Genomic DNA, 26,615 nt, shown 5'->3' on the forward strand with positions numbered 1-26,615 from the left:
TCAGGTAATGGTTTTTCCTTCATGCTGTCCCCCCACACACATGCCCTGTTCATACCAGCTGATCCAGTTCAACTTTTTCTACTTCTCTACTCTCTCTCTCTCTCTCACAAAGCTCAGCGATGCCCCGGCTGTTTATATAACATCATATCTGTCAATATCTTCCTCTCATTTTGCCCTCTATCAGGCCTCTTTCATTTTAAAGGTGGTTCAGCTGATTGTTTGGGTTTGCTGCTGTTTTTTTAAAAGAGAGAGAAAGGCAGAGACAGCACCTCATCAATGTTCCTCTCTCTCCAAACAGCTGATAGTAGAGCCAGGTGAAGTCACCTAGACCCTTCCCTGCTTTTTGGTCTCCCTAAACGTATGGCTTTCTAAACAGCACATTTCAGCAAGGTATGACAGCCTTTTATAAACTCACTACACTGTTTCTTGGACAATCCTACAGAGCTAGCCACCACAAGTCTCCCTTCCCTTAGCTCTCTGCAGGAGAACCCTTAGGCCCCTGCCCCCTTTTCCTATCTCTGTCCCAAAAGCAAATCCATAATCCATGCTTTTCTCTTCCTGTCTTCCTCAGTTCTTTGCTTAGATCATGCTGTAAGTGCTACTAGATTAATTTTCAAACAGTTACAATTCAATACAATGTAATAATTACAGTTAGCATGCACTTCTGTCTAAAATTCTAGCTTCTCAAACCATTCTACAATTCTACGACTTTATAAAGAGGGCAGATTTAGACTTTTTTTTTTTTCATGATGAGAGTCTTGAAACACTGGCACAGGTTGCACAGAGGTGGTAGATGCTCCATCCCTGGAAATACTCAAGGAGAGGCTGAACAAGACTGAGCAACCCATTCTAGCTGAAGATGTCCCTGCTGATGGCAGAGAGGCTGGACAGGATGGCCTTTAAAGGTCTCTTCCACCCAGCTATTCTATGACTTCAGAGAGACCTGTGGCTGATCTTGAAGGATTACCAAAGCTAGACCCCTCCACGAGCAACCATGAAAGCAGAGGATCAAAGTTTTCTTTCTCCCTTTTCAGAATAAAATGATGTTTAGTCAGTGTTCCCCAGAAAGGGGAAGGACACGCAAGATTCCCCTGCAAAGCCTTATGAATTGACTAGCTGCTTCAGAGAAGCCTGCTGGCAGTAGAGCAAAACAATTCACTGTCTTAGGGTGGTGATAAAATGGAAATCCTCACCTAAAAAGTGATCCTTTTGCACTCTAGTGCACCAGATACACAATGTTCTTACTTAATGTCAGCAAGACTTTTCATTCCTAAGTATTTCCTATTGAGTGCCCCCCCCAAAAAAAAAAAAGGAATAGGAACACAACCCAGGCTGCAGACACAGTGAAAACAGTATTTCAGTGCTCCACAGAACATGAAACATGCAGGTGGTGGCCTCTCCACCACCACACCTGTATACTGTTTTTATTGATTGCTGTCCTAAATTACAGAGATTAGGAAACTGAACAAACACTCGATAAAAATGTACATGTGAATCATGGTTACAACAATGCCTGAGGGGTGCAACCTGCTAATGGCTTAGCTGTAAATAAGAAAGCTTGTGTCGAAACATGCACTTACAGGAGACAGTGGTACAAACCATGTTCCTGCCAGGCAAGGAAACATTACTGAAGCAGACAATATTTTATAATTCCAAAACATACTGTGCCAGTCAGTAACAAACTGGCTTTTAGTGGCTACTGATACTGATGAACATAAAAGGGTAGTGTATAGGGAAATAATGGCTCCATGTTAGGAGAACAAGAGAGCATTTTGTGGTTTGAGACATTAATTACATTGGGCTTGGGAATAAGCAGTGTGAAATCATGGAAATCACTGCAATAGAACAAAATAGAAGCTCAAAGTACAAACAAACTACAGGTTCAAATAACTAATTCAAAAGGCAAAATCATGAGGTGGAAAGTGCCTGTGGGGAAACAGATCTGTCAGTTGCTTTCTAGTAAGTGACCCGAACAGAATCCCTTGCAAAGAAACTGCTAAACCACAGTTTTCTGGCAGCTGGAAGGGAATACTGGAGAAAGATCTCATTTCTAAGCATATGTTAGCAGCTGCTCTTCGAGGGATTTGAACTACCAGGCTTACTTGTTTTGTTTGGTTTGTACAAACATCAAGACTTTTGTGTTTTCAATAAAGGCTTAACCAAAATGGCCCACTTAAGATTGGTTAGGGAATAAAAAACAACCACATAGGCCAGTTAAAAAAAAACCCAAAACACATCAAAACCCAAACCCGCTTGTTATTTTATTCTTGTTTGTCCATCAGGTGATCAAGACATGTTCACGATGGAAAGAGGTTCTGTTGAAATGCACTACGGTGTTAGTTCAGTCTGTGATTTCAACCATCTTCAACATAATTTTCACCTCCACCTATGCTTTCCAGCCTACACATTCCAGTCAAAACTACAAAGTAGGTATTACAACAGTTCATACAGCACCTGTTAGTGTTGCAACAGTTTTAACTTTTTCAAAAAGCCATCCAGAAATATGACCCTCAACTTAGGTAGAAGACAAGCTGAGTCATTAAAAAGCTGGAGAGAGAATGATGCTTCTAAATGATGCAGCAAGAGAAAAATCAGGGCTATTCTCATAGAGCAGAAGCAACAAACAAAACAACAGGATAAAGCTGAGTCCACACTGCATATCTATAAAGGATATATTGGTATCTGAATATAAAAGTACAGTCCAAACTACAGGTTCTTATAAAATCCAGCTTGCACAATTAAAAAAAAAAATTAAGGACAGTTCAAAGAGAAAACTTCCGAAAACCCAACTTAAGTTTTCCTGGAAGGAATAATTCCCTGGATATCTGCAACACAACTTTTTTCTTTTTGTACAAGGGTCCTCAAGGGAAAAATAACTTAAGTAAAATTTACTTTCTGCTTTTAGTTTCAAATAGCAAAGAGAAAAAGCTAAAATAAGCATTCAGATATATAGCTGGCACAACTGATATTTTCATCACAAAACTAAGCTAAAGGTAGCAGTAGACAGGCATTTAAATTATGAAAGTGTGACTAGAAGACCATCTGTAGCTTCCAGTCATTCATTATCATCTGTCTTCCCTTCTACTGGCTGCAACGCCTGAGTGCCTATATCTGGTGATGTGTATCAGGGGAGTGATTAGGGAGAGATCAAACTGAAGTTAATTTCGATCTGAATAAGTTTCCTGGTATGTCTGCCACAAATACCTCTGCTATTACAAAGGGCAAAGCAACTAGAGAAAATGTTCTTCTGACAAGAACACTTATCTGGGTAAAGCTAGGATATTAAAAAAGTCCCAACCAACTGCCAACCTTTGCTGTTAGGATTTAAGTCCATCAGAACACAAGAAAAACAGCGGCCACCTTTCAAGGTATTTTACCCACATAAATCAATCTCCCCTTGCTATTTCCTACCCTAACTCCATAAAGACTGCAATGGGAAACCTGCAACAGGCTGAGAAACTGACAGAGCTCCTGAAACCGACTGAGAAACTGTAGGCACTGCAGTTCAAGTGAGAGCAGCACCAGCCCACGTTAACATGCCTATTTTCCCTCCAGAAGCAATTAAATGTTTTCCAACAAGGACAGGAAACATATGAGCTACTGTCAGCTAACACACCTGTTATCCAACCCAGGCACAGTGGCATCAGCCATGTCTCATGGACCAGCCCTGCTCTTGGTCACATCCCACACCTTCTATCAGGACCAGCTGCTGTTTCGACGTCCGTGGCCCCTGTGTGACAACCACACTCTTGAGGAGGGCGACATTCCCTTCCCAGCCAGGGGCACGCACATGGAATACAGGCTGGGCCGGGGGGGAGGCGAGGGTCCCACGGCGCAGGTGAGCCCTTCGCACCACAGCGTGCAGCCGCAGGCCAGGTGCCCACCACACACCCCAACGCGCCGGCCCCACGGGGCCCTCTGGGCACTGAAGGGCCGCATCTCGTCCGCTGAACTCTTCCTTCCACGTGATCCCTACAGCATCTGGGCATTCCAACCTCAACACCCATCTCCGGCTTGACCTCTGCTGCCCCAAAGGGTGCGCCGCGCGTCACCGCGCCCCGATTTCTCGGGACAGCCCCTCAGCAGCACTGCCTTAGCCCTCCCTGCCAAGGAACGGGCCATGCCTATCGCTGCGGCGGAGCCCGAAGTGACGGGGCACGGCGGGCACGGCTCCCCGGCTCCGGGCGCTGTCAGGAGGCAGCGGCGGAGCCGAGCCGCGGCCGCAGCCGTGTCGGGCGGTACCTGCTCGGTGGCGCTGGGGCAGCAGGCGATGAGAGGCAGCACCGTCAGGCAGTTGAGCAGGAGGCCGCCCATGGTGATGGCGTTGGGCGCCAGCCCCCGCGGGACCCGCTCCACCAGCCAGCCCCAGTAGGGCTGCAGCCACGGCTCCAGCAGCGAGCGCCCGGCCGCGCTGTAGCGGTGCTGCTCCAGGCGCTTCAGCTGCGCCGGACTGAGGGGCGCGGGCAGCGCCCAGGACGCGACCATGCCCGCAGCACCGGCACAGACGGCACCGAGGTCAAGGAGCCGCCGCCGCTCGGGGCGGGGCTGAGCCGAGCCGGGGGCAGCGGCGGAAGAGGCCGACGCCCAACAGCGGCTTGGCCGGAGGGGAACGGCCGCCCCCGCCTCGGCCAACGCGCGGCGAACGCCCTCGCCCTGGCCCGGCTTGGGCTCCTTGGCCCCGAATGCGCGGCCCCAGCCCCGTAGCGGGCAGGGCTCCGCCTGGCCGTGTGGGGTTGGGGGTGCCCGGGAAGCCCTCGGTCGTGGCGGGGTGCGGCCGGCAGGGCCCGTCCCGCCGCTCCCAGGCCGCGGGCGGTCGGGGCCCGGCGCCGGCCCCGGGGAGATGCGCGCACCTCTCATCTCCGCATGGATGAATGAATGGGCGCCGCTCTCAGCCGTCATTTCCCTCGTTCGCCTTGTTCCCCTGTCACAGGTCTTACCGTGCAGACAGTAGCCCTAGCAGAGGTGCACGCAGCAGGTGGCTAGAAGGATTTTTGCTGGAGCAAAGCATAAAGGCAGTGTTTGAGCAGCAGGTGAGCTCCCTGCAGGCATGACTGCCCTGTCTTCCTGGCTGCAGGGAGGTGACCCCACGGTATCACCCGAGGATCCCTCCACCACCCGGAGGAGACCCTTGTCTGGGGAGTTCTGGTCTCAACATGTCACGGAGCACCTGCATACGGCGTTACACAGGACTTCACCTCCCCTTGACCTGCTTAGAGAGGGTGCTTCAAAACAAATGAGCCTTTTCAGAAATTGTGGCACATCTAGTTATTTGAATTGGTTATGTGAAGGATTTTAGGTGTATCCCTGAATCTCCAGGAAGGTGTGTGGTTTCTGAGTGAGGCCAGAACGAAAAGCTGTGATCAATGAGCATAATAGAACTGGTATTTATGCGGAGATTGCTCAAGCTCTTTGGATACCTGGAGGAAAAGAAGAGAAACTGGGGAAAGAAGTGAAGGAGAAAGTAATTGGCATAAAAAGCAAGGGCCATGTAAGAAGAAGAAAGAAATTCCCTACTGAATTTATCACTGGGTTTGGGGAGGAGTTTGTTTTAATTTCAAAAGTATTCAGCAACAAAGCAGAGAATAAGAGAACACAGAATTTTAAGTCCAGCTTGTTTAGTCTTCCAGTGCTTCCTCAGTATTCAGGATACAGTTTTGCTTCCAAAGCAGCAGCTTTACCTGTCAGTCAGGAAAGGAGGACATGAAAGTCAAGTGACAGTAAGTACATCGTGCTTAAAATAGAATGCCTTTTGCTCCAGAATCTCAAAATGCAACAAAAGACTTTCATGAAGTAAGGGTCCCTTCACAATGCTCTGTAAAAGGTACCATTATTATACTTTTCTTTTTTCCCCTTAAAGGAAGTTCAGGAAGCTTGAAATATGCCTTATAAAAGGAATACTTTTTAAAATTTCTGACTTTCCATAAAGACCTTATTAAACTTAAATTTTAAAAAAATTTAAAGATTTCTTGTCTCTTCTTTCTTCCTCTCCTTTATATTTGTGAGACTGTTTTCAGTAAGGGAGAAGTGCTATCAGTAACTGTGCTCTTTCAATGCTAATGGGTAACTGCAGTGCCTGTATTGACATACACCAATTTGAGAATGGAGCTGTATTTCTACATTTATGTGCCAAATAACCTTCCAAGGGCAAAGAAAGAACTCCATGAGAAGATCAAATATTTTCCTCTGTCTTCATTAAAAATAAATGAAAAATTTTAGAATTAACTTTGATTCATCTTTGTGCATCTGTCTATGTATGTTTACATGTATTTGCTGTCCTCTGTTACTCCTAGGTCTTTTTCAGGTTCATTAATTACCTGGAAGCCTCTGTGGCTTTTGAGGAATTTCTTTGGAGCATTGTGCCACATCTTCTACAGCATATTCTGCTGCTTCTGTTCCCTCTAAGTTGCTTTTCCTGAAGTTGCTGTCTTAGGTACCTCTTTATTTTCCTAAACTGTTAATAACTGCAGATTTCATTAGCATTTTCCTAACTCTGTGGGTTTGGTCACTGTTACATCCATCAAACATCATCCTTAGAGAATCCTATAGAGCAAATTGTCATCAATCAAAACTTTACCTTCTGTTATTCTCTAGATAAGGTTCTGCAGCCTGTTTTTAATCACTAGAAGCCCCTGTCCTGTCCCACGCAGCCATTTCTCTGAAAGTCGTTTATCTCTTAATCCAGAGTGGTGGCTGCTCGCTGTAGCCGTAGTACATTAATGTAGTCAGAGCACATTAATGCCCCCTCCTCTCAGCCCCACCCACGGCCCATGCCCTGTGTTTCCGGCTGGCATCCCCATGTGGTGCATCCCCAGCCCGAGGGATGGCCAGTGGCAAATGCCGGGCTACACAAGGGGAGAGGAATTGAGGGCACCGAGTACAACGCTTACTGTTCACACAGGGAAAAGGAGATTAGTTCAGCTTGTCGTTTAACAACGCTGGCATCTGGGGGAAATTAGAGTAGCTAATTCCATCCGCAGAGAGCCCACAGAAACTGAGGTTATGCTGGCTTCCAGTTTATTATATGTGGGATATTAAGACTGAGGAGGCAGATAAACGCAAGCTTGAAGCTGTAAACGTTATTCAGACAAAGTGCAGATGGCTGTGTGCCTCATTTTTGGGCTTACTGACAAGCACAAAGTCACAATAACTATAGCTCTTGGTGCTGACTATAACACACTGATACTACTGTAATGAGGGCCATGTGCTTAAATGCTTAAACCTCTATGGCATTTAATCAAACTGACCTCCTCCTGCAGCTTTCTGTGCTTCAAAATAGATGGAGGGAGTCTCAATTCACTGGTGAGATACAGAATGAACAGAAGTTATCAATCCTGTATGAAATTCTCTTCCTAGTAGATGTTTTGCTTTCTTTCACGTGTAGGTGTGAATCAATGTGTAGGAGAGGATTGATTGTGGCAGAAGCAGGGTGAAATGTATGTGGGGTGTGGGGGGTGTCAAGGATCACTGTGAATGCAGAATTGCTTCCCTGCACAGATAGCACTACAGAAGAAATCACAAAGATAAAAAGGAAGAAAAATTATCTGTCTGTCTGTCTATCTATCTATCTATCTATCTACCTCTCTCTGTTTCTCAGAGTAAGATTCACAGAACAATGTGAGAAAATGCACTCAGATCCCCAAAGCATAAGAAGTGGGAGCACAACTGTTAAAACACCACTTCAGCTGTTGCAGTTCAGAGTAACACATTCTTTTATTATTGCATAATTACTGACTGCTGAATGTTTGAAAATGCACTGACATCAAATAAACATCTTGTGATATACTACTGGTCTAAGTAGGCCTTTATCTTTATTAACCGTAATTGGAGATCAGTCATTAGCCAGTGAGCACATAACCTGCCCTATTTGTACAGCCAGAGTGAGAACTGGTAAATAAATGACAAGGCAATAGGGAACTGACAGCCTGGCCAAAATACGTGTGACCTTGTGTCTCACATGCTTCAGGGTTTGCTGGAGACCCCCTCTCCTAAAGAACTTTGAGGTTAATGATGCTGGAGTTGGAGACGAAATGTAGCCATTCTACCTTATCTCAGACGCTTTTGCCATGCACAGTGAACTCACCAGTGCTGAGTTCCTTTTCTAATGTGACAGCTACAAGAGCTCCATGAATTCCTCGGGAAAGGGAGTGGATCCAGAATGGTGAAAGCTGTCATGGTTGGCATTTATCACATTTAAAATATTGAAAACGCATAGATAAAAAGTTGCATGTATCTGTAGCATTTATCTCCATTCACATTCTGTGTCATGTATCTGAAGGTGTTAGCCAGCTTAGGGATTAGGTGACTGCTGATACTGTTTTTCCCTCCATATGGTGGGCACAAGTTCCTGCTTTATTGTAAATGGAAATAAAACAAGAAATGTGGTAAAATAAGACAGGGAAAAAAAGTAAACAAGAACTTAATAGATCTTAAACACTTCATGTTTATTGTACATTAAATAAAACTATTTCAGTTGAGAGACTGATGGGTCGGATTTAGGAAATCAAAACTTCTATAGGAAGATATGTTCAGCTTAAATGATCATTAATTACATATGCATTAGTTACATTATAGTAAAACCATATTCTGTTAAACAATTCTCAGGTGAATAAGATACATTATCAGAGGTATGTATTCCAAGGATCTTATTGCACATCTACTGGCTAACCCATGTACTTCCAGTCTGAGAAAGATATGCTTTGTACCACTGAGTACAGACCGACTGCCTCCTTATGCTTGTTACACAGCTTCCCCTCTTTCCTCATTAAAAAACAGAACATGATATCAAACAGAAAATAAAGCTGAACATTACAAAACGTGTGTTGTCTTCAGTTCATTTCATTTCAACCTCAAAGCAATCCATGCGTATTCTTTCTTTTCAGTAAGAGCAGGTAGGGAAAACAAAAGGACAATTAAAGAAAAGAAAAAAAAAGTAATAAAATCCCCCACTGCACATGTTTTTCTGTCGTTGCAAGAACTAAAATGTTGTTATTCTGCTACCAGCTTCCAGTGCAGTGGGAGGAAGTGCTGTGGACGGACTCTCACTTCCCTTCAGTTTTGTCTGCCTGCACTTCACGCATATACGAGTCAATGATATGCGGAGGCACTCCATCCATTAATAGCTTGAAGAACGAAAGCCCACCTACAAACAAGGAAAACAGGTCATCTTCAGGTTGAAGGTCCCTGGAGCAACAGCTTTGCACCTTTATTCTCTGGCATAAGTGACAAGTTTTACTCAGTCCCTATTGCATACTTTGAGATGTTGTAAAATTCAGCCCTGCTCAATAGTCCAGTATGACATTGAACCATTATTTAATTGGTACTATACAGACCTTTCCTGTCCTCTTGTGCAGGGTGAATTTCATTTCTAGGGTATCATATATTCAGTCTTTTATCTCACCACATGCAATAGTTTATGAAAAGCTTCACTTCAAATAACTCTCCTGGCTTTCCATCGCACTGGGTGGAGCATGGTCACAGATGGAAGTCAGTGCAGGGGGAACAATGTAGAAAACACTGACCAGGATGAGTTGTGGAAAACATGCAGAGATATTCAGTTAATTCTAGTTTTGTGTCTTAAAATGGTTTATAGGTATTTAGCAAAATATTTACCATGTTGCTTGAAAATAACAAGTGGGATGATATACATGAAAGAATCATATTAAAAAAGCCAGGATTTCAGATATAGTCTCCAGAGAGAGAGATGATGAAAGCTGAAATTTTCGTCTGCTGGGTAAGTCTGAGGAATCATTTTGGATTTGCTTTTAAATTCACTTCAAAATTCCACTTTTTGTTGGAGTTGTTCAGCCTGGGGAAGGGAAGGCTCCAAGGAGACCTCAGAGCACCTTCCTGTACCTAAAGGGAACTTACAAGAGAGCTAGAGAGGGACATTTTGCAAGAGCCTGTTGTGATAGGACAAGCAGTGGTGCCTTCAAACTGGAAAAGAGTGTGTAGATTAGATACAAAGAAGACATTCTTTACTGTGAAGGTGGTGAGGCCCTGGCACACATTGCCCATACAGCTTGTGGATGCCCCATGCAACTGAAATAAAAGCCATGGGAATTAAACATGAGTATTCTTGTTAGTTTCATTGAAATGAAATTATGTTTGGAAGAAACAGTAGGAAAAATATAAATATTTTGCTAAAAACTTTAGAATCTGCCTTTTCTCCATACAAATTGCTTTAAGAAAGCTATATACCATTACTATTCCCTTTACAAATCTGCATGACTATTGTGTTCTGCAAGTTGCAAACCACCCACTGATAGCTGCACTTACCTTCTGAGCTTTTTCTAGAACACACCAAAAGCTTTAAAGCAAAAGTACATTGCCAGGGTGAAGATAACACTCTCTGAATGCTTCAGCTAAATGTGTTTGAGCTGATACTTACATACAGCATTTATGCTGAGTACAGATTTTTACGAACTTACAACCTTTATTAACAAAAGGATTATTCAATTAAAATGCTATTAGTTACTAGTGATTATGAGACTGTGTTGTCTCATTTAACGTCATCATTGTGGCAGAACTTCGCTCCCAACCTTAGGTAGATGCACAATACAGACAGAAAAAAAAAAAGAAAAAAAGCATGCTTTTGGCATGCTTTCAGCTCATGGAGTGCAAGTTGTGCTACGAATCATTCATTTTTAAAAGAAGTTAACGCTGGAATAAATATTTTATTTATGTAGAGGCATATTCCTATAAAAAATAAATTGCCGTAAATACATAATGCTCTTTTTATTACTTGCATTTTATTCGTGCCAATTAATCATGCTAAATCATGCACTGTTAAATTCCATTAAAACATGCCTCATTAGAAGATATGGGATGTTCTACTAAGAATTACCATAACAAGCAATTACTAAAACCTGAATTTATATGCCTTAAAACTATCATGCTGCTAACTTATAAAGATATTTTCATTAAATGACATAATGAAAATCATGCCATACTAGGCAGACATTGTATGACGTATAAACAGACATAAGCTTCATATGCAAGGACCATATGAAAGCTTACCTTAGATGACAATATACATTCAAAAATCCTTACTGTGTAACTAAGGGAGAGAGAGAAAGAGAAGTAACAATTTAATTGCAAACACAAAAGTGGAGAGAAAATGTTGAGTGAAATTATTATTACAATTATGTCAAGGTAATAATTTAATCCTTAGTCATGTAAAATATGTGGGAATAGAAGCACATGAAGAGTAAAAGGTAGGGATCCAGTTCCACTTCAAAATTATCATTAATATGTAAAAACTAGATTAATAGGTACAAGTAACTATAAAAACATCTAATTAGTCTAAAGTATAGATTGGAACCAAATTATATTTATGAAAAAAGTTTCCAAATGTAGCTTCAAAGAAGCTAACACACACATATATATATATAGAATATTTTCCACCAGGGGAAAAAAAAGGCACACACATAACACTGAAGCATATATATATATATGTTGAAACTCTGTAAGGCAAAATAATCAAGTACAGACTAATTACATACCTGTGCACTGAAGTATGTACTTTGTCATATATCCACATTTACATTACTAAAGCATGCTATTTACTCTGTAGTAGCCCTTAATTAAACATTTTTACTCTATAGAACAGCCATATATATACACTTATCTATGTCTATAAAAGCACTTAACTTTTACCTATTGTAGCCTTTTAAGAAAAATACCTCAATACTTCAAAACCTGCAGAAACATTATCTAGTCTGATCAATGTTTTAGGACTGAAACTGTAAATCTGGATACATAATATATTGCAGACCAGTTTCTGGGCATCACTGTCATTTTAAACCTGCACTGTTAATATTCTGAATCTGGGCGAGATTGCAAAGAGACATTTTTATAGAAAGTAAAATTTTCTGAGCCCCAATGAACTTGAATGTAAAATAAGCTCTAGAAGAAATGAAGTAAAATTTTCTGCTTGTAAGTAATTGAATCAAGATTTCATCCTTAAAATTGGTAGGTTAAGTTCAGGCATGGATTATCATTCTGAGCACTAATTTGTAACCAAAGAATAATCTATTACAAAGAATGCCTTTTAAGTGCAGCAAATGACTTCATGATACTTCTGGTCTTTCAATAATTCTACAAACTAACTGAAAGCTATTTTTTAAAAAAATGCATATTTCTTTCTCCTGGAAAGATCTAAGTGTTATGGTCAAACATGTTCACAGTCACTAAATAAATTCTTTATAGATACATGTACTTATATGAAATATATCTAAAACCTTAGTAATTCTGATATTAAATATCCATATGATTGGATATTGTCTTGATTAATTTGGCCTTCTTTGGTCATATGACATAGACAATGTATGCCATGAGACTCTGTCTATTTTAATCTAAAAAAGCAAAGAAATACACACTTAGCATGCAGAAAATGCTTGTGGAAAGAGAGGGTGGGAATGAAATGGAATGTCCAGAGGAGTACGCGCATTATAAACCTGATTATCCCCCGCCAAGCTGAGTGGTTCTCCTGGGTTAATTACTCCATGATAGATCACTGCAGAATTAGAATATTTATAGTGGTATTTATTCGCATTTGCAATTTTTCCCAGTTAATCTTAACACCTTTTAAAAATAAAATTTCTTATACAGCAACTTTGCTATCATCAACCTATTATTAGAGTGATCACCAACCTTTATTTCACTTCTAAGGTAAAGGCTCTCCAAAGCTGTATTTTCCATGATAAAAGAAGCACAGCACCTTAGCTAATTCTTTTCATCAACCTCAGTGAAGCTGATAAGGAATCAGTTCTTTAGTGCTTGTAATGGGAGATTTAGAACCAAATTTAGGGATCTACTTCAACAAACTCAAAAGATCTATAAAGTATTTTTTGTAATGAGATTCTGCATATGTTGTTATCTTTCAAGATAGATGAGAAAGAGTCATCTATTACATAACTTTTTACACAAACACATTTACAGAAAAAAGCTACTATATGTGCAATTGTACTGAGGAGGTCACATATTTTCCATTTTTAAATTCACTCAGCAGACTAAAAACCAAAGAACAAAAGATTGTGTGTCTGAAATAACATCAGTACATGAAAAACGTCTTATGAGGACAGAGTAAGTTTTTATTATTTTAATTGTGCTTATAAGTATCACTAAAATGTTTTCAGGAAACAAGCATTACATCTAGCAACAACTAGGGGGGTTAATTTTACACCTAAGGAAACGGCTGAAAATTTAGAAAATTGTAGCATACTGATAGTATTCATAGCCAGACTATTCCTAACTAGTCAGCTGTTCCAAAATTATGCACAGTCTGAAATCCTAGGCTGTTAAATACTTTTGGCGCTGAGCATTTATATAGGCACAATAATTTAAGTTCTCCAATATGTCAGAGATGGATGGCTAAAAGTAATTCTAGCCAGCAGAAGGAAAGATAGCTTGCTATAGTAATTACTCTTGCATGGCATAGAGCTCTCTAGCACTGCTTACTGGTAAGTCATGCCTACTATCTGTAGTAAAAACACCATAGCTTGGATGTTCACCAGATTGGCAGCAGAGCCTTGAGCCTGTTAGTCTTATTCAGACAACATTCAACTCTATCTCATCATCTTACAAATCCAGACCTTGACAGTTACTTGCTGGAATAAAGCTGAACCAGTTTAAAGCTGTACATGTGAAAACAAGCACACAAACACTACAAGTCGTTTCCAGTGAGCCAGAAATCCACAGGTCCCTGCTCTGCATCAGCATGGTGAGCAGTCATCTGGGGAGCCCTCCTAAGTGAATAAACAGGCTGGGAAACTTAAGAGGATGATAAATCAACATGTAAGTCAATAGAAGAGAGAAACAAGATGTAATGATTTCTTTGTACTCTGCCTGTTTAAGAGTAATTAGCTATATTTGCATAGAGCAAGCCCTGAGTCTATCCTGGTTTGCTAAGCTTCAGCTGCTGTGTTTACTTAATGACATAACTTGGCTTTTTACTTTAAAAAAATAGACAAAGCAACCTTCTCAGGTGTTGAGGTCTTCTGTTATGCTGTGAAATAGAAAGTTTGCTTGTGATTAGGGAAAGCAATCTTACTTCCAGGATGAGGACATCACCTTTTAAAGACAGTATCTTAAAAATCAAAACTAAAAACCAAGAAATACATTATGCATATTTTCATTACATTATTTAAGTGTTCAACTTAACATAGACCAAGCATTTACTGAAATGTCTTCTTGCTGGCAGATCTGGGCTGTGGGACAAGATACATCAGAAAATACAGAAAATAGAAACTGAAATGCAAAATAAACACAATGCAATCCATAAAAATTTTAAATGTGGTTTTCATTATAGACTAGCATGATGTAAGTAATGTAATTAATGCCATATTGATGTCACCTAAATTCCTTCTGAATTCCTTAGTTAGGCACTTCCTCTCAGCTAGCTTTAGGCAGCTTTCCTTACTTATAACCTCAGAATAATTTTTTGAGAAACAATTTATTTATAATTGAAACTAAGCCTTTGGTGGGAATTAGTCCAGCTAAATATGACCCTATCTTTTCCTAGGAAGTAATTTTCTGAAAAAGATAGTCCTGGGATTATTCATTAGTCATCCTATCCAAGTCCTGTTGCCATTCATGGTATCCCAGTTAATTCTAAACTGCCTGAAATTCATAAAAATTATCCATTAATGGAAACAAAACAAAAGAAAGCAACCAATATTATTTTGTCCAAGCAGAGCTATTGATTTGATCCAGGAAAGCTGAACTCACTTTTGCATTTGCCTTGCATCCTTTCATCCCTGTAGACAGTGCTCAGGCAAAGAGGGTGTTTGCAATGTTTAAAAGCCCTTACCTCTGACTTCCAGTTTGCAGTCCACCTCTGCCTCTCCCAGTTCATTGACTGCTCGGCAGGTGTAAGTGCCTCCATCATAGGGGCTGGGTTTGCGGATCTCCAAGGTACAGACACCTTGGTTGCTGAACATTCGGTACCTTGGGTCGTTCATTATGAGCACTTTGTTTTTCATCCAGGTTATTTTGGGCTGTGGTAAAAAAAAAAGTAACAAAACCAGCAAACAAACAACAACAACAAAAAAGAAAGCTCAAATGCACAAACCTGTGAACTGAAATATTTTATCCCCTATTTTGTGGTGTTCAGTTAAAGCTGAGTAATCCGGAAATGAGAAAAAAATTGATGAAGTAGTGATAGAAAGGAAACTGTAAATCTTAACTAGAAGATAAGCATTGGCTGCATCATATATCTGGTTTTTAGCACTTTTTTTTTTTAGTGCCGCTCTTATCACCTAGTTAAAGTCATAAATACAAGCTTATTTTCAATACAAGGACTGTGTAATGATAGCAAACATCTGATCATTAGCTTTTGACATCCAATTACTTTAAATCAATAGGAAAAACATATTTTTTCCACGGTAATTTGCACAGTCAGAAACTGTGAAGGTGAAGGGTGAACAACACTCCAGATTTCTCATTTTACTACGCCAGTTCAGTTTCTCACACCAGAAAAAAAGATCTCAGAAACAATTAAAAAAAACCCACAAGACACATCGTGCAATGGGTCTGAGAAACAGCATGGCACCTAGAGCATTCTTGCAATGTGCTTACTTGGAGATAATTAGTTCTTTATAGAATAATTATGGCCTTATTTTAGTAACAACTTTTACTGATATTTTAACCGTACAGCTGTTGTCAGTAAGAGTCCCAGCAAAGTCCAACCTTTTCCTGAGGTTCTGCCCCTTCACTGAGTGCATTATCTGTGCATTAACTATTATAGTGCCTGTAGCACAGGTAAGCAGCTCCTTTATTTTTGTATTCTTTAGAGCCTACAGTCTGTTTGCCATCAGCCTGGCTCATGAGTTAAAAGGATAAAAGTGGCATTTAATTTTTATTGTCAGGTTAAACTCTCTCGTGCTGTGCTGTACCTTGGGGTTGCCCCGGACGCTGCAGTTCAGGGTGGCGTTGTAGCCAGCCACAGCAAACGTGTTCACCAGGGGCTGAGTGAACAGCGGCCGCTCGCTGAAGTCAAAGTCATCATAGACTGGGTATTTGTAGACTTTACCTGGGAAGGGAAAATTAAACATTTATAAAAGGAGCGTTGGCAGGTAGCTAAACACCCAAGCACATTAAATGGCTACAGAGAGTCAGTTCTGATCTGCACTGCTTAGGTGCCAGTGTGACTGCAGTAATTGCACTTGCAGGGTAGGCTGGAGGTGGGTCTGCACAGTGACTACAGCCCTTGGTCATGCTATGGCAGTGATGTCTGAGAGCTTCTCTTTGTTTCCTGAGCAGGTGGTACACAAGGCAATACATGTTTATTCCTTGTCTGTGCCTGCATGCCCTGCATGCTACAGAGCAGGATGGATCCTGACCCGTGTACTGCAGGATGCCTGTCTTCAGCAAGCCCTCTTCACTCTGCTGCCAATTATTTTTTCAGTTTGTTCTGATTATAAACTGTCTCTGTATCTGAAAATTCATTTTTCTTTCTGCTTCAAACAGTGCACTGACAACACAGATACCTGAATGGATGCAGTTTCTGAACAAGGAAAATATGGTAGTAAAATGTATTTTCTCACTGCCAGTTTATCCCCACTCTGCAATTGAGATTACCACCAACAAATCCTCTTCAGCCACACACTCAGCTGGCGTTTAAAGTGGCCAGACAGGCAGACATCTATTCCTGTGCACAGGTATCATTAAGGAGCTTTGCCTCACTGAAAGCTGATGCAAGCTCTCATACTGACTTCAGTGCAGCTTAGTCCTCATACTTGCTCTCATGAGAAGGGCAAGTAAGCAATGCTGAAAAAGAATTCCTACAGCCATTCTCTTGTTCATGACTCCAGAGTCTTTCAGCCTGGCTGTGTGGGTTGTACAGGTTGTCTGTCCTCTGCAGCATGGCAGTCGTGTATTCCTTCCTTTCAGACAAACTGCTTTGATTTTCTTCCTGTAAGGTATTTGTTTTTAGTATTTCCTTTCCATAGGAAAGTTTTGTGTTTTTTAAGTTTACAGTGCTGTTTCCGACTGATATCTTCTGAAATGTCAGGATTTTTGACTTCAGAATCAGAATTTGCCCAACCCCACCCTTGAGAGATGTGAAGCAGGGATTATTATACTTTTCTATTGTATCCTGCCTGAAATGGAGCACAGCTGATGCCAAGTCTCCAGTGGAGGACAGTGAGCCACTGCTTCTAACAGAACAGCTGCTTTATTCCTCTCCAGCTCTTGTCAATGCATATGTGCCACTGGTGACGCAAGTCTGAGATCCAAGACCATAGAAAATGTCAGAACATGGGAGAAATGTCCCACTCCCGATTAAAAGCAGTGCTTATGAGCTATGTAGACAAACCAAGAAGTCTGAATAGGAAATGCCCTGGCTGTTGTACCTGGCCTTGGGGTGGGGAGTGCCTCTGAATGCTTTAGAGATATGGCTTTTACCTCTAGTCACCTTCCAGCCTTTGAGCACCCCGTTCCCCCTTGAGGAGGCATGGATAATTAACTAACCATCCTTTGCAATCAAAGCACTCTCTTTGGTCATGGTTGCATCCTCGCTGAGGCCACACATGTTTTCAGCAAAGACCCTGAAGTAGTACTCGTTGCCTATGACCAGCTCATTGATGGTGGCACTGGTGCGGTGGTAGTGCTCGATCACGGTGAACCACTCCTGAAAGGCACAGACACACAGGGTGAGCTCCCCCCCAGCACCCTGTGCCTCTCAGAATCCACTGGAGCAATCATCACACTTCTGGGACTAGGTTCTTCTTGGAAGAGAATAGAGCTAACAATAATTAATAATGAAATGAGTGATAATGGCAGTACTGCAGAGCTCACTGCCGAGCAGTGAATGCTGAATGGACAGTGAACCCCACTGAATTGTTTTACTGCCAGCTGGAAGGGCTCCTTTTAGGAACTGCAGTATTACAAAGGTGGTGTTGTGTGAGCAAGGCAGGCTCCCTCGTTCCTAATCCACACTGCTGACAGAGAAAATACAGTTGCAGATAACAAAACTGCATTCCTGTGGGGAAGGCAATAGCATGGGCTGTTCTGCAGCAATATGTACTCACAAGAGGCCACTGCACTAATCTGCCCTCTCTGTCACAGGCTGAGTGTTCATGAGAAATGTAGCTCTGTGCTGGTGGTCCTCTGATATCTAAAGGCCAAGAAGGGCAAGTGGGTTTTAGTGCTTTAGTCTTGCAGCAGAAACAGGATGTGTGAATTCTGTCCTATTACACAATACCTAAACAACAATCTGAGATGAAAGAGGTTAATACTAAAAATGCAATTAATATCAAGTGCAATATGACCACACCAATGTTTTTGCTTTTCTTTACTCTGCCCTAAATAGTTTTCTTGTTTTTTTTAAAGATGAACTTCTGCTGATTTCCCTGTACCACAGTTTGCATTAATATTTGGTCAACTTTAAGAGCCAAAGTTCCTTTGAGAAAACAGTTTTTTGTAGAAAACCAGCTGTGCCAGAATTGCAAAATGTGCCACCACAGATACTGTGAGGAAAGTGATCTGAATGATTCATGTCTCTCTGAACCCTAGATGCTGTTTGTTGTTGTTACTTTCTCCTTATCACAGTAATTAAGAGGGAACATTGTTCTGGTCACTGTACCAGAGACTGTATCTTCTTACAGTCTCAAGGGAGGGAGAAAAAAAAAAAAAAAAAAGAAGGATGGGAAGGAAAATAGTGGCATAGGAATAATGAATTGATCAGACCATGAAGGAGATCAACATATTATTGTGGAGGATAAGAGGGGACAGCAAAAGATTTTCTTGGAGAAGGAAGCTCCCAAAATATTGCCCAAGATTTCCAATGTTTAAATTTGCAGTAAATGTTAAATCTGTGAATCTGACTACTGTCTTTTAAGAAAGTCTAAAATTTTTGTTAGTTTAATGAAAATAATAAATATTTCAGTATTGCATTTTTACCTGTAAATCTCAGAGTGGTTTCAGAATTACCTATGTGCTGTTTTGCCATGGGCAGTAAGTAGTGGCAATGACTTACACAGCATCACATTGCAGGTTTGAAAACAGCAGCAATGGTACACTTTTGGCCTGGCAGCAACCTACTGAATTCAGAATTAATATTTTAAAGTTTTGCTTTCCCTCCTGAGGCAAAGGAAGAATGCAAAATTACTTCTCTCAAATCTACCTATCCTTTCATTTTTTATTCCTCCTCTTTGGAATAATTTGAAAATATGCCCATTTCTATACTTTAGTTATAGTGAAGAGGAGATTTTTAGAGTTTTTAGAGATTTTAGGGATTTTTTGATTGCTGATAAATCAGTGCTTTGTCCACCTACATAATTTTAAGCATGTAATGCTTTTTGTTTTTAAAAAGGAGAATTCATGAGTACATCCAGCTGTTAAAAATCTCCTTATTACTTACCATACTCTTCTTATCTGCTTTTTGAATAGTGTACCCAGTAATGGCAGCATTGCCATCATCTTTTGGTGGTTTCCATGATAAATTCACATTCTCTCCCCAGACATCCTCAATGGTTACAACCTCTGGTGGGCCTGGGCGATCTGTAACAAAAATATGACATATTCTACCATTTGCTTTCTCTATCTCTTCCCTACATACATCTTCCAATTAATTTGGTTTCTCTCTCTTTCTTACGAAAAAAAAAAGTCAAAAGAAATATGTGGTAGCAAAATAAAACTTTTCAAAGTGAAGCATGTCAGAATTACAATAAATTTAATAGTTAAAGTTGTGCTGCCAGTTTTGCCAATTATTTTAAGGAATAGATTGTAAAAAAGAAAAATAAACGTGTTTTCTTGTCTGTCTTTCCTAACTTCATGTACTTTCAGTATTTAGGATTTCTTCCACACTGCATTTGTGACAAACTTACTATGAATTTGCTACCAGTTCTGTCTATGGGTACCACTCAACAGGAAAAATCTTGCATCCTGGATAGACAAGAACATGAGGGGCTTAACAGAGAAAAAAAGAGACTGTCACATTCCAACAAGGCTATGGTGTATGGACAGACCACAAATCTACAGCCAAGTAATTGGATGTGGAGAGATATCACCGCCAAGAAAGACGCTAAGATTCCCATTTTCCTGCAGCCTTGGAGCAGCTGGATTGATCTCCCTTTCTCCAAACATACCAACGATCTGAATGTCTATGGTAGCCTTGTCCACCAGGTTCTCCACCTCCACCTTCATGTCGTACTCCCCGGAGTGGCCCCGCTCTGCCTTTCGGATGAAGATGATGGTGTCGTTCTCGGTGTTGCGGATGTTGATGTCGTTCTTGTCGATCGGAGAACCGTTCTTCTCCCACGATACTTTTGCTCTTGGTTTTCCCTGCAAGGAGCCAGGAAACAATTTTTGTATGATTTTTTTTTGGAGAGAAAAAGGAAGGGAAGGAAGCAGGTTTATTTCCCGTTTTTCCTAAAAAGGAAATAAAAACTGTCCTGAAAGAAACAGAAATATTTTTTAAATTATACACCATTTAGAGATGCAATCATATCAATTCACCTAAAATATAACTTTATTTCCTTTTTTTTTTCCTTTTTTTTCCCCTTTTTTTTTTTTTTTCCCCAGGAGACTGAAAATATTTGCAATTTCTGGCTATATTGGACAATTACCTTTTTGGCTAAATTTGACAAATAATTTCCAGTTTTCTGAAAGAAAAGGCAGAAGCAATAACCCACAGAAAACATAGAACAAAGTATTTCACTCTCTGGAAATGCTTACATTCTCTACTCTGCCAGTGAAAGAGGAAAGTAATAGATTCAACCTCCAAGGATCCTAAACTGTCTTCTTTCATTGCAAAGGAAGTTGTAATAGCTGTTAGGAAGGCTGGATTGATCTCTCTTGTGTGCCATTTTTGTGTGTCTAAGTGCCCAATATAGGTACTTAAAGTAGAGTGAATTTCACCTGCTTTGCCCTAGGATTTGCCTTCCACAGGCGAACAGTTTGAAGATGCTGTCTGAAAAGGGCAATCTCACACCATTTTGAACACCTTATCTTAGAAAATAACCGTAGAATATTCCTTTAATTTCTCAAGAGAAATATATCTTGCAGTGTATTGCTGATCAAGCTTTTATGAGGCTTTTATCAGCCTCTGTGAAGCTGAGTTATGCCCCTCCAGTATCTTAAAATGTGCAAACATGAAATAGAAATGAATTCTGCCATAATTCTTTTATTCATAAGAAGGACTCTGCTAGGAGAGAGGCGAGTACTGTTTAAAAGATATGGGAATGAAAGTTAACTCAGTGCTGTGGGGAAACATGCTACGTATTTTAGAAATAGTCATATTACAGTTGTGATCTCAAGGATTTAACTGTTGCAGTCTGCCTGCTTTCCCCCTCACTTTTCCTCTCTCATGACAAGGAACTTATTAAATGCTACTGTTCCACTCTTGATAACCTTATTTAACTGCTTCCAGTGCAATCCCTTTGCATTGAGCTAGCAATTATCTCACATGCAATATCTATGGTGAGGATTTGTAAGTGTCCTTTGGATGACAGATGACCAATCAGTCTGTTTGAGTGAGTTACCCAATTCATTACTTGGCTGAATATCATTTGTTTGAGATATTGAACCAAAAACTTTCAAGCCCCTCTGTACTTCAGAGTGCTTCCACAGGTGCTTAAGTTAGCTCAAAGGCCAAAGGTAGAGAGAAGGCAGTTAAAAAGCAGCATTATCGAAAAGAAAATGGGGGCAAAAAAGACAAAAAGAATTTTTCTGTCAGTGTTTTTAGTTCTTACCTGGAAAGGAATAACAAGATTCACAGTTTCTCCAACTCTCCGAGTATAGGTTTGTTTTAAGTGCCTTGGTAGACGAATCTTCGGAGGTTCTGAGCAAAACAAAAGTTTGTGTTAAGCACTTATCTTCCTTTCTAACCGAGGCAGCACTGGTGTGCATCAGTATAAAAAGGAGATAGTGGTGTCTAAAAGTCCCAGAAGTGACTAATGAGTGACGTGTCTTAAATTTCTTGGTCCCTCAGCACTGCATTCAGGAAATAATTAGCTTTTATAACACCAAATGCTATGATGATAGGAAGCTTAGACAACTTTAAAAAAACACCATCAAGTTCAAGTTCTGCAGAAAAAAAGCCCTGAAAAAGCGAGAAATAAAGGCTCAGAAATGAAACAAAATTACCAAGTTTTTTTAAGGACAGTTTCATCATTTCTAGCCACCACACAATGGCTTTGTAAGGCCATATCATCAGTTACCAAGAACAAGTATTAGCCTTAAAAAAATCCAGGTATTAGTATGAAAACAGGGTGTATTTGTGGGTAAGTGTAGGAAGCAGGATCTTACCTATCACTTCCTTGACTAAGATAGGCTGTGGGTGGTACTTGGGCTCACTCTCACCAGCAGCATTCACAGCTTTTACTCTCACAAGGATTTTGGAGCCAGTCGGAAGGCCATTAATGGTAAACTTGGTTTTGTCTGTCAGCTCTGGGTTAGCCACGATCCATTCATCAGCTGGTTTAGGGAAGTGAGGGGAGGAGGACAAACCCAAAGAACAGAGAATTATAAATATATCCACAGCATGGATGTGGAAGATTACAGAAAAGTAAGAGATTTGTTAGATTCTAATTTCTATTTTGTTTTTCTAATTATGCTGTAACAATGTAGATCCACTTTCATACACAGGAAGAATATTTTAAACCCTAAAGGGTTTCTGCTGATTACATATTGTATATTCATATACTTATATATCTTTATACAATTATACAAATGTTATTAGAATGTAATTTAAGTGTACTAGAGAGAAAACTGGTAAGTTTTTTAAAATTCAGCTGGAATAAAACAAGGAGGACAAAGAATATGTTTCCCAAGGCACTCATCATTGCTTTTAACAGCTTCCTTAAAGAGAAATGGGTTTTGTAATTAATTTCAACCAGTACTGAGTACCCTTGAAAGTATAACTGACAAGTAAGAGAAACACAGAATATTTACACATTACAATGAGATGCCCTTTCTCCTCATGCCTTTAAAAAAAGGAAGGCTGTCAGAATTATTCACATAATTACAGCATTCTCAGATTTTTAATCCTACCCCCAGGTGGATGCACAAAATTAATGGAGTGATCAGTACAGTCTTTCAGAACAGCTGCAAATACAAACCATACTTTCTTATCCACCCTGTCCTCGCAGCACAGACTGCCCCAACACTGCTGGCACCTGGTCACAGGAGCCAGATTTATGAACTAGCAAGTCAGGATCAATACTCCCCACATCATGTAAAGCTAGCACTATAAAATGGGCACAGAAGACAAGAGAATCAATATGAACTGGAGAGCCCTGCATAGCTAGAGCATAGTGCTGTGATACATTTTCATAACTGAGTGTCCTGCTTTTAGGAATGAAGTCTTCCTTCAAGCTTCTAGCAGAAAAGGATTTCAATCAATGACTGTTTCCCAAGTATCTCCCCCTCCCCTTACACCTATACTACAGAAAATTCTGTAGACTGTTGCCCCTAAAATTCACTATCAGGAATTTATCTTTACTTTTATGAAGAGAGTTTTTCTTTCATTAAAGAAGACTTATATCCTTTGTGGAATACTGTACCTTCCAGGTTAAAAGGTGGCTCCCCCAATTCCTCAGACAGATCTGTCGATATACCTTGAGAGAATCCATCTTTAAAATTAATCAGAGACACCCACTTTCACACAGATGGAGCATTTTGTCAGTGGTTAGCAATTCCTGTTAGTAAGTATGCAGAGAGAGATGATGGGCTTTACAGATTTAGAGAACCCATATTTAGGGAGAATGCAGGGAGAAAAGAGATGGAAAGAGGGCATCTAGATCACAGAACAGTTATATGTGATGCCCACAGGAAAGATAAAGGATGAAAGAAGAGGAGGACATAAAGTTGTATGAGGTTTTTGGGCCCCAGAATAGCCCTAGAATTATGAAAAGAAAGAGACAAAAGGAACATTTGGAAGAGAGAAATGAAATAAAGTGATGATGAGAGAAAGTGTAGAAGGAGAAAAAAAACACATCACAGAAGAGATAAAAATATCAGAGATAGATTCTGAATAAGAGAGACAGAAAAGAAGAGGTCTTGGAAAAAAACTTGAAGGAAACAGAGGAAGAGAGCACATTTAGCTAAAGGTAACACAGATAGAAGATTAAAGAAGACCAAACCCATGGATGATGACAGATATGATGTAAACCCTAAGGCTTTATTTCCTGGAAGAAGTTATCACTGCCCTGGATTTCCTGTAATCCTGGAGCTGGCTATTTTGGGGATAATAAAAATACTATTCTAGTATCTTTACACAGTCCTGCATTAGTACAATGGTAAAGATCTCAGCCAACAGAAACTCTCTGAAGTACCTATTTATAAAAACAGATCATCTGCAGGTACAACAGCTTGTTACAAGCCAATAAACAAATTGTCATGGGCAGCACTCATGCCATGCTCCCCAGGCTGCCCTCAAAATGCCACACAAGAGCCACTCAGCAGCACACTTTACTAGTGACTGACTTCTCCAGTGTCAACAGGATTTGGTCTACTCCACATTTCTACAGCAAGAGGGCTGGAGCTGGATATTGTAAACTAGGCCTGGGGAGTTCCCCCCTCCTCTCTCTCTGTATATATTCTCTATTCATGTTATTCACACCTATGCAATGCTGGATCACCATACTCATGTTGAGACTCCGGCCCAGTAACCTGCACAGAGTGGTACATAGTTAAGGACTCCAAGAATCCACCACACTGATCAAGTTATGTAGCTCTGACTGAAGGGAAATACTAGTTTTGTAAAGCCAAGCCAATGTTCATGATACATTATTCTTCTAAATTATCTTTAGATATATTTTTTGTTTTCCTATTGTCAGCTTGTGATTTCTCCTAATGGTTGCTATGTTAAGGAAGACTCTAAAAAACCCTCTTGAGAACTACTTCAGTGACCACAATGAAAGAATGGAGAATGTAAATACAGATGAGTTTGCAAACAGATAACTAAGAGAAAAAAACAGTAGAATGAATATAGACAGTCATAAAAATTATCTTGAAATTAAAAACAGTTATTAAACATTACAGAAAAAATTAGTTTGAGGCAGAACAGGCACTGAAAGGACTGAGAAAAAAGAGGCACTAAGATTGCAAGAAAGAAAAAAAACCAACTGAACAGAGAGAAAAATATGAATAATCTAACAACATGACTTTTAAAATTGGTATTTTAAAATTGGCATTTTAAAATTGGCATTTTCTATGTATCTTGCTTCTTCCTAAGCATTTTCATAACATATATACATAATGTCAATTGTGTATATATAGATGTATATGCATATATAGGAGGCATATATAGATATACATAAACACTCAAAACTATGTAAAATACATTGTACCCATTGTATTTTAACTGGGGTGGGTAACAGTAAAATGACAGACTTGGCTGCCATTTTGTTGTATCTTCATACGTTTAAAACCTATCTGGAAAAAAAAAGTAAAGAATTTGTTCCATTTAACAGGTATACAATGTTCTTCTAACAGCCCTTTAAAGACAGAATAAGAAGATTCCTTTTCAAAGCCATACTTTGAATTAACCTGCCTGTATTTCTCATCCTCTCTTATCACCTAATTTGGATATCACATACTGTAATGTCAAGCACTTTTATCTTTTCCCTGCCATACTACCCAGTGCTAAACAAAGCATAATATACAGAATACATGGAAGTCCTCACATTGACAGTCCCTTCAATCTTCCCCTACACCTGGCCTGTGCAGTGGAAATAAAATAAGAACACTGTATCTTGATGGAAGACTGCATGCTTACTCATTCTGAGCTGTTCCCGCAGCTCCCTCCCAATATACAAGGAAAACCCTTCCTACCATTCCAGCTGTGTCTGCCTTCAGGTACTCTTCTCCGGGTCTCTGAGCTTCTTGAAGTCTTGCTCCTTAAAGATATTCATCTCAATACTACAAGATGCTGAGTGCTCCTGAGAAAAGCCAGTGGTTCTTCTTCACACCCTCTCCACTCGCCTGAGAGAGAGCTGAGTGTGCTCTGATGCCGTGGCACCTGACCACGTTTATGACCTACTGTTTTCCTGGATTGTCTGAATCTGAAACATGTGACAGCATGAATGACAGGTTCTGCCCTCTACCTTTTGTCTCCAGGCTATAGACTCTGTTCATGAAAAGCTTTCATTGAAATAAATGCTGTCATGGAAGAAGGTGTTCAACCCATCGCTTGATTTACAGCACAGTTAAGAGCAACAGCAGTGGAGCTGAAGATAACTGTGTTCCCTTCATCCACAGCCACAACATTGCTGCAGTTGATGCTGTTGGTCCACAGAGGATGGGTATTGCACATATCACTCCAGGGTATTTGATACTTACCCAGATGCTGGTGGATTTTACCTTTTGAAAATAGGCTACATTTGATGCCAGTTCAGGAGAAAATCTGCTGGAAAATACTAAGTTTCTGCTGCTTGATCACCAAAGACCCTTAGTTGTAAAATATAATTTATATTTTCCTGCTCCTTCTAATTTTACTCTCAAGAGTTAATTCAGTCTCTTTCTTCGTCCTTCATTTCTTATATACTTTTGTCTTAGATGGACATAGTTAAAGATCCCAATAACTACACTGAAATGTTGGAGAAATTAAATATCTAGACATGGACTTTGCTGCCTAGATGACTTCTACAGGAACTATTGGAGAGGCTGTTCTC

At 40.3% G+C, this 26,615-nt stretch overlaps 2 protein-coding genes across 3 annotated transcripts in view; both read right to left on the reverse strand.

Annotated features, from left to right (window-relative positions):
• Window positions 1-4,553, reverse strand: part of CHPT1 (choline phosphotransferase 1) — a 20,408-nt gene extending 15,855 nt beyond the window's left edge. Inside the window, exon 1 of one of the 2 annotated variants that reach the window (XM_088165415.1) lies at window positions 4,243-4,553. In XM_088165415.1, coding sequence (XP_088021541.1) covers window positions 4,243-4,485 — 243 coding nt within the window. In that variant the 5' untranslated portion in view covers window positions 4,486-4,553. The remainder of the gene's footprint in view (window positions 1-4,242) is intronic. The other variant, XM_014876989.2, reaches the window with a different exon arrangement.
• A 3,869-nt stretch (window positions 4,554-8,422) lies between these two features.
• MYBPC1 (myosin binding protein C1) overlaps window positions 8,423-26,615 on the reverse strand; it is a 56,788-nt gene continuing 38,595 nt past the window's right edge. Inside the window, exons 29-37 of the mRNA XM_088166107.1 lie at window positions 23,505-23,573; window positions 22,249-22,416; window positions 21,693-21,781; window positions 20,088-20,283; window positions 19,361-19,500; window positions 17,470-17,629; window positions 15,894-16,030; window positions 14,810-14,996; window positions 8,423-9,139 (exon numbers count right to left, since the gene is read on the reverse strand). Of these exons, the coding sequence (XP_088022233.1) occupies window positions 9,039-9,139; window positions 14,810-14,996; window positions 15,894-16,030; window positions 17,470-17,629; window positions 19,361-19,500; window positions 20,088-20,283; window positions 21,693-21,781; window positions 22,249-22,416; window positions 23,505-23,573 (1,247 nt within the window). The 3' untranslated portion in view covers window positions 8,423-9,038. The remainder of the gene's footprint in view (window positions 9,140-14,809; window positions 14,997-15,893; window positions 16,031-17,469; window positions 17,630-19,360; window positions 19,501-20,087; window positions 20,284-21,692; window positions 21,782-22,248; window positions 22,417-23,504; window positions 23,574-26,615) is intronic.

Source organism: Sturnus vulgaris, chromosome 5 (genome assembly GCF_052056855.1).
Source record: "Sturnus vulgaris isolate bStuVul1 chromosome 5, bStuVul1.hap1, whole genome shotgun sequence".
Taxonomy (NCBI): domain Eukaryota; kingdom Metazoa; phylum Chordata; class Aves; order Passeriformes; family Sturnidae; genus Sturnus; species Sturnus vulgaris.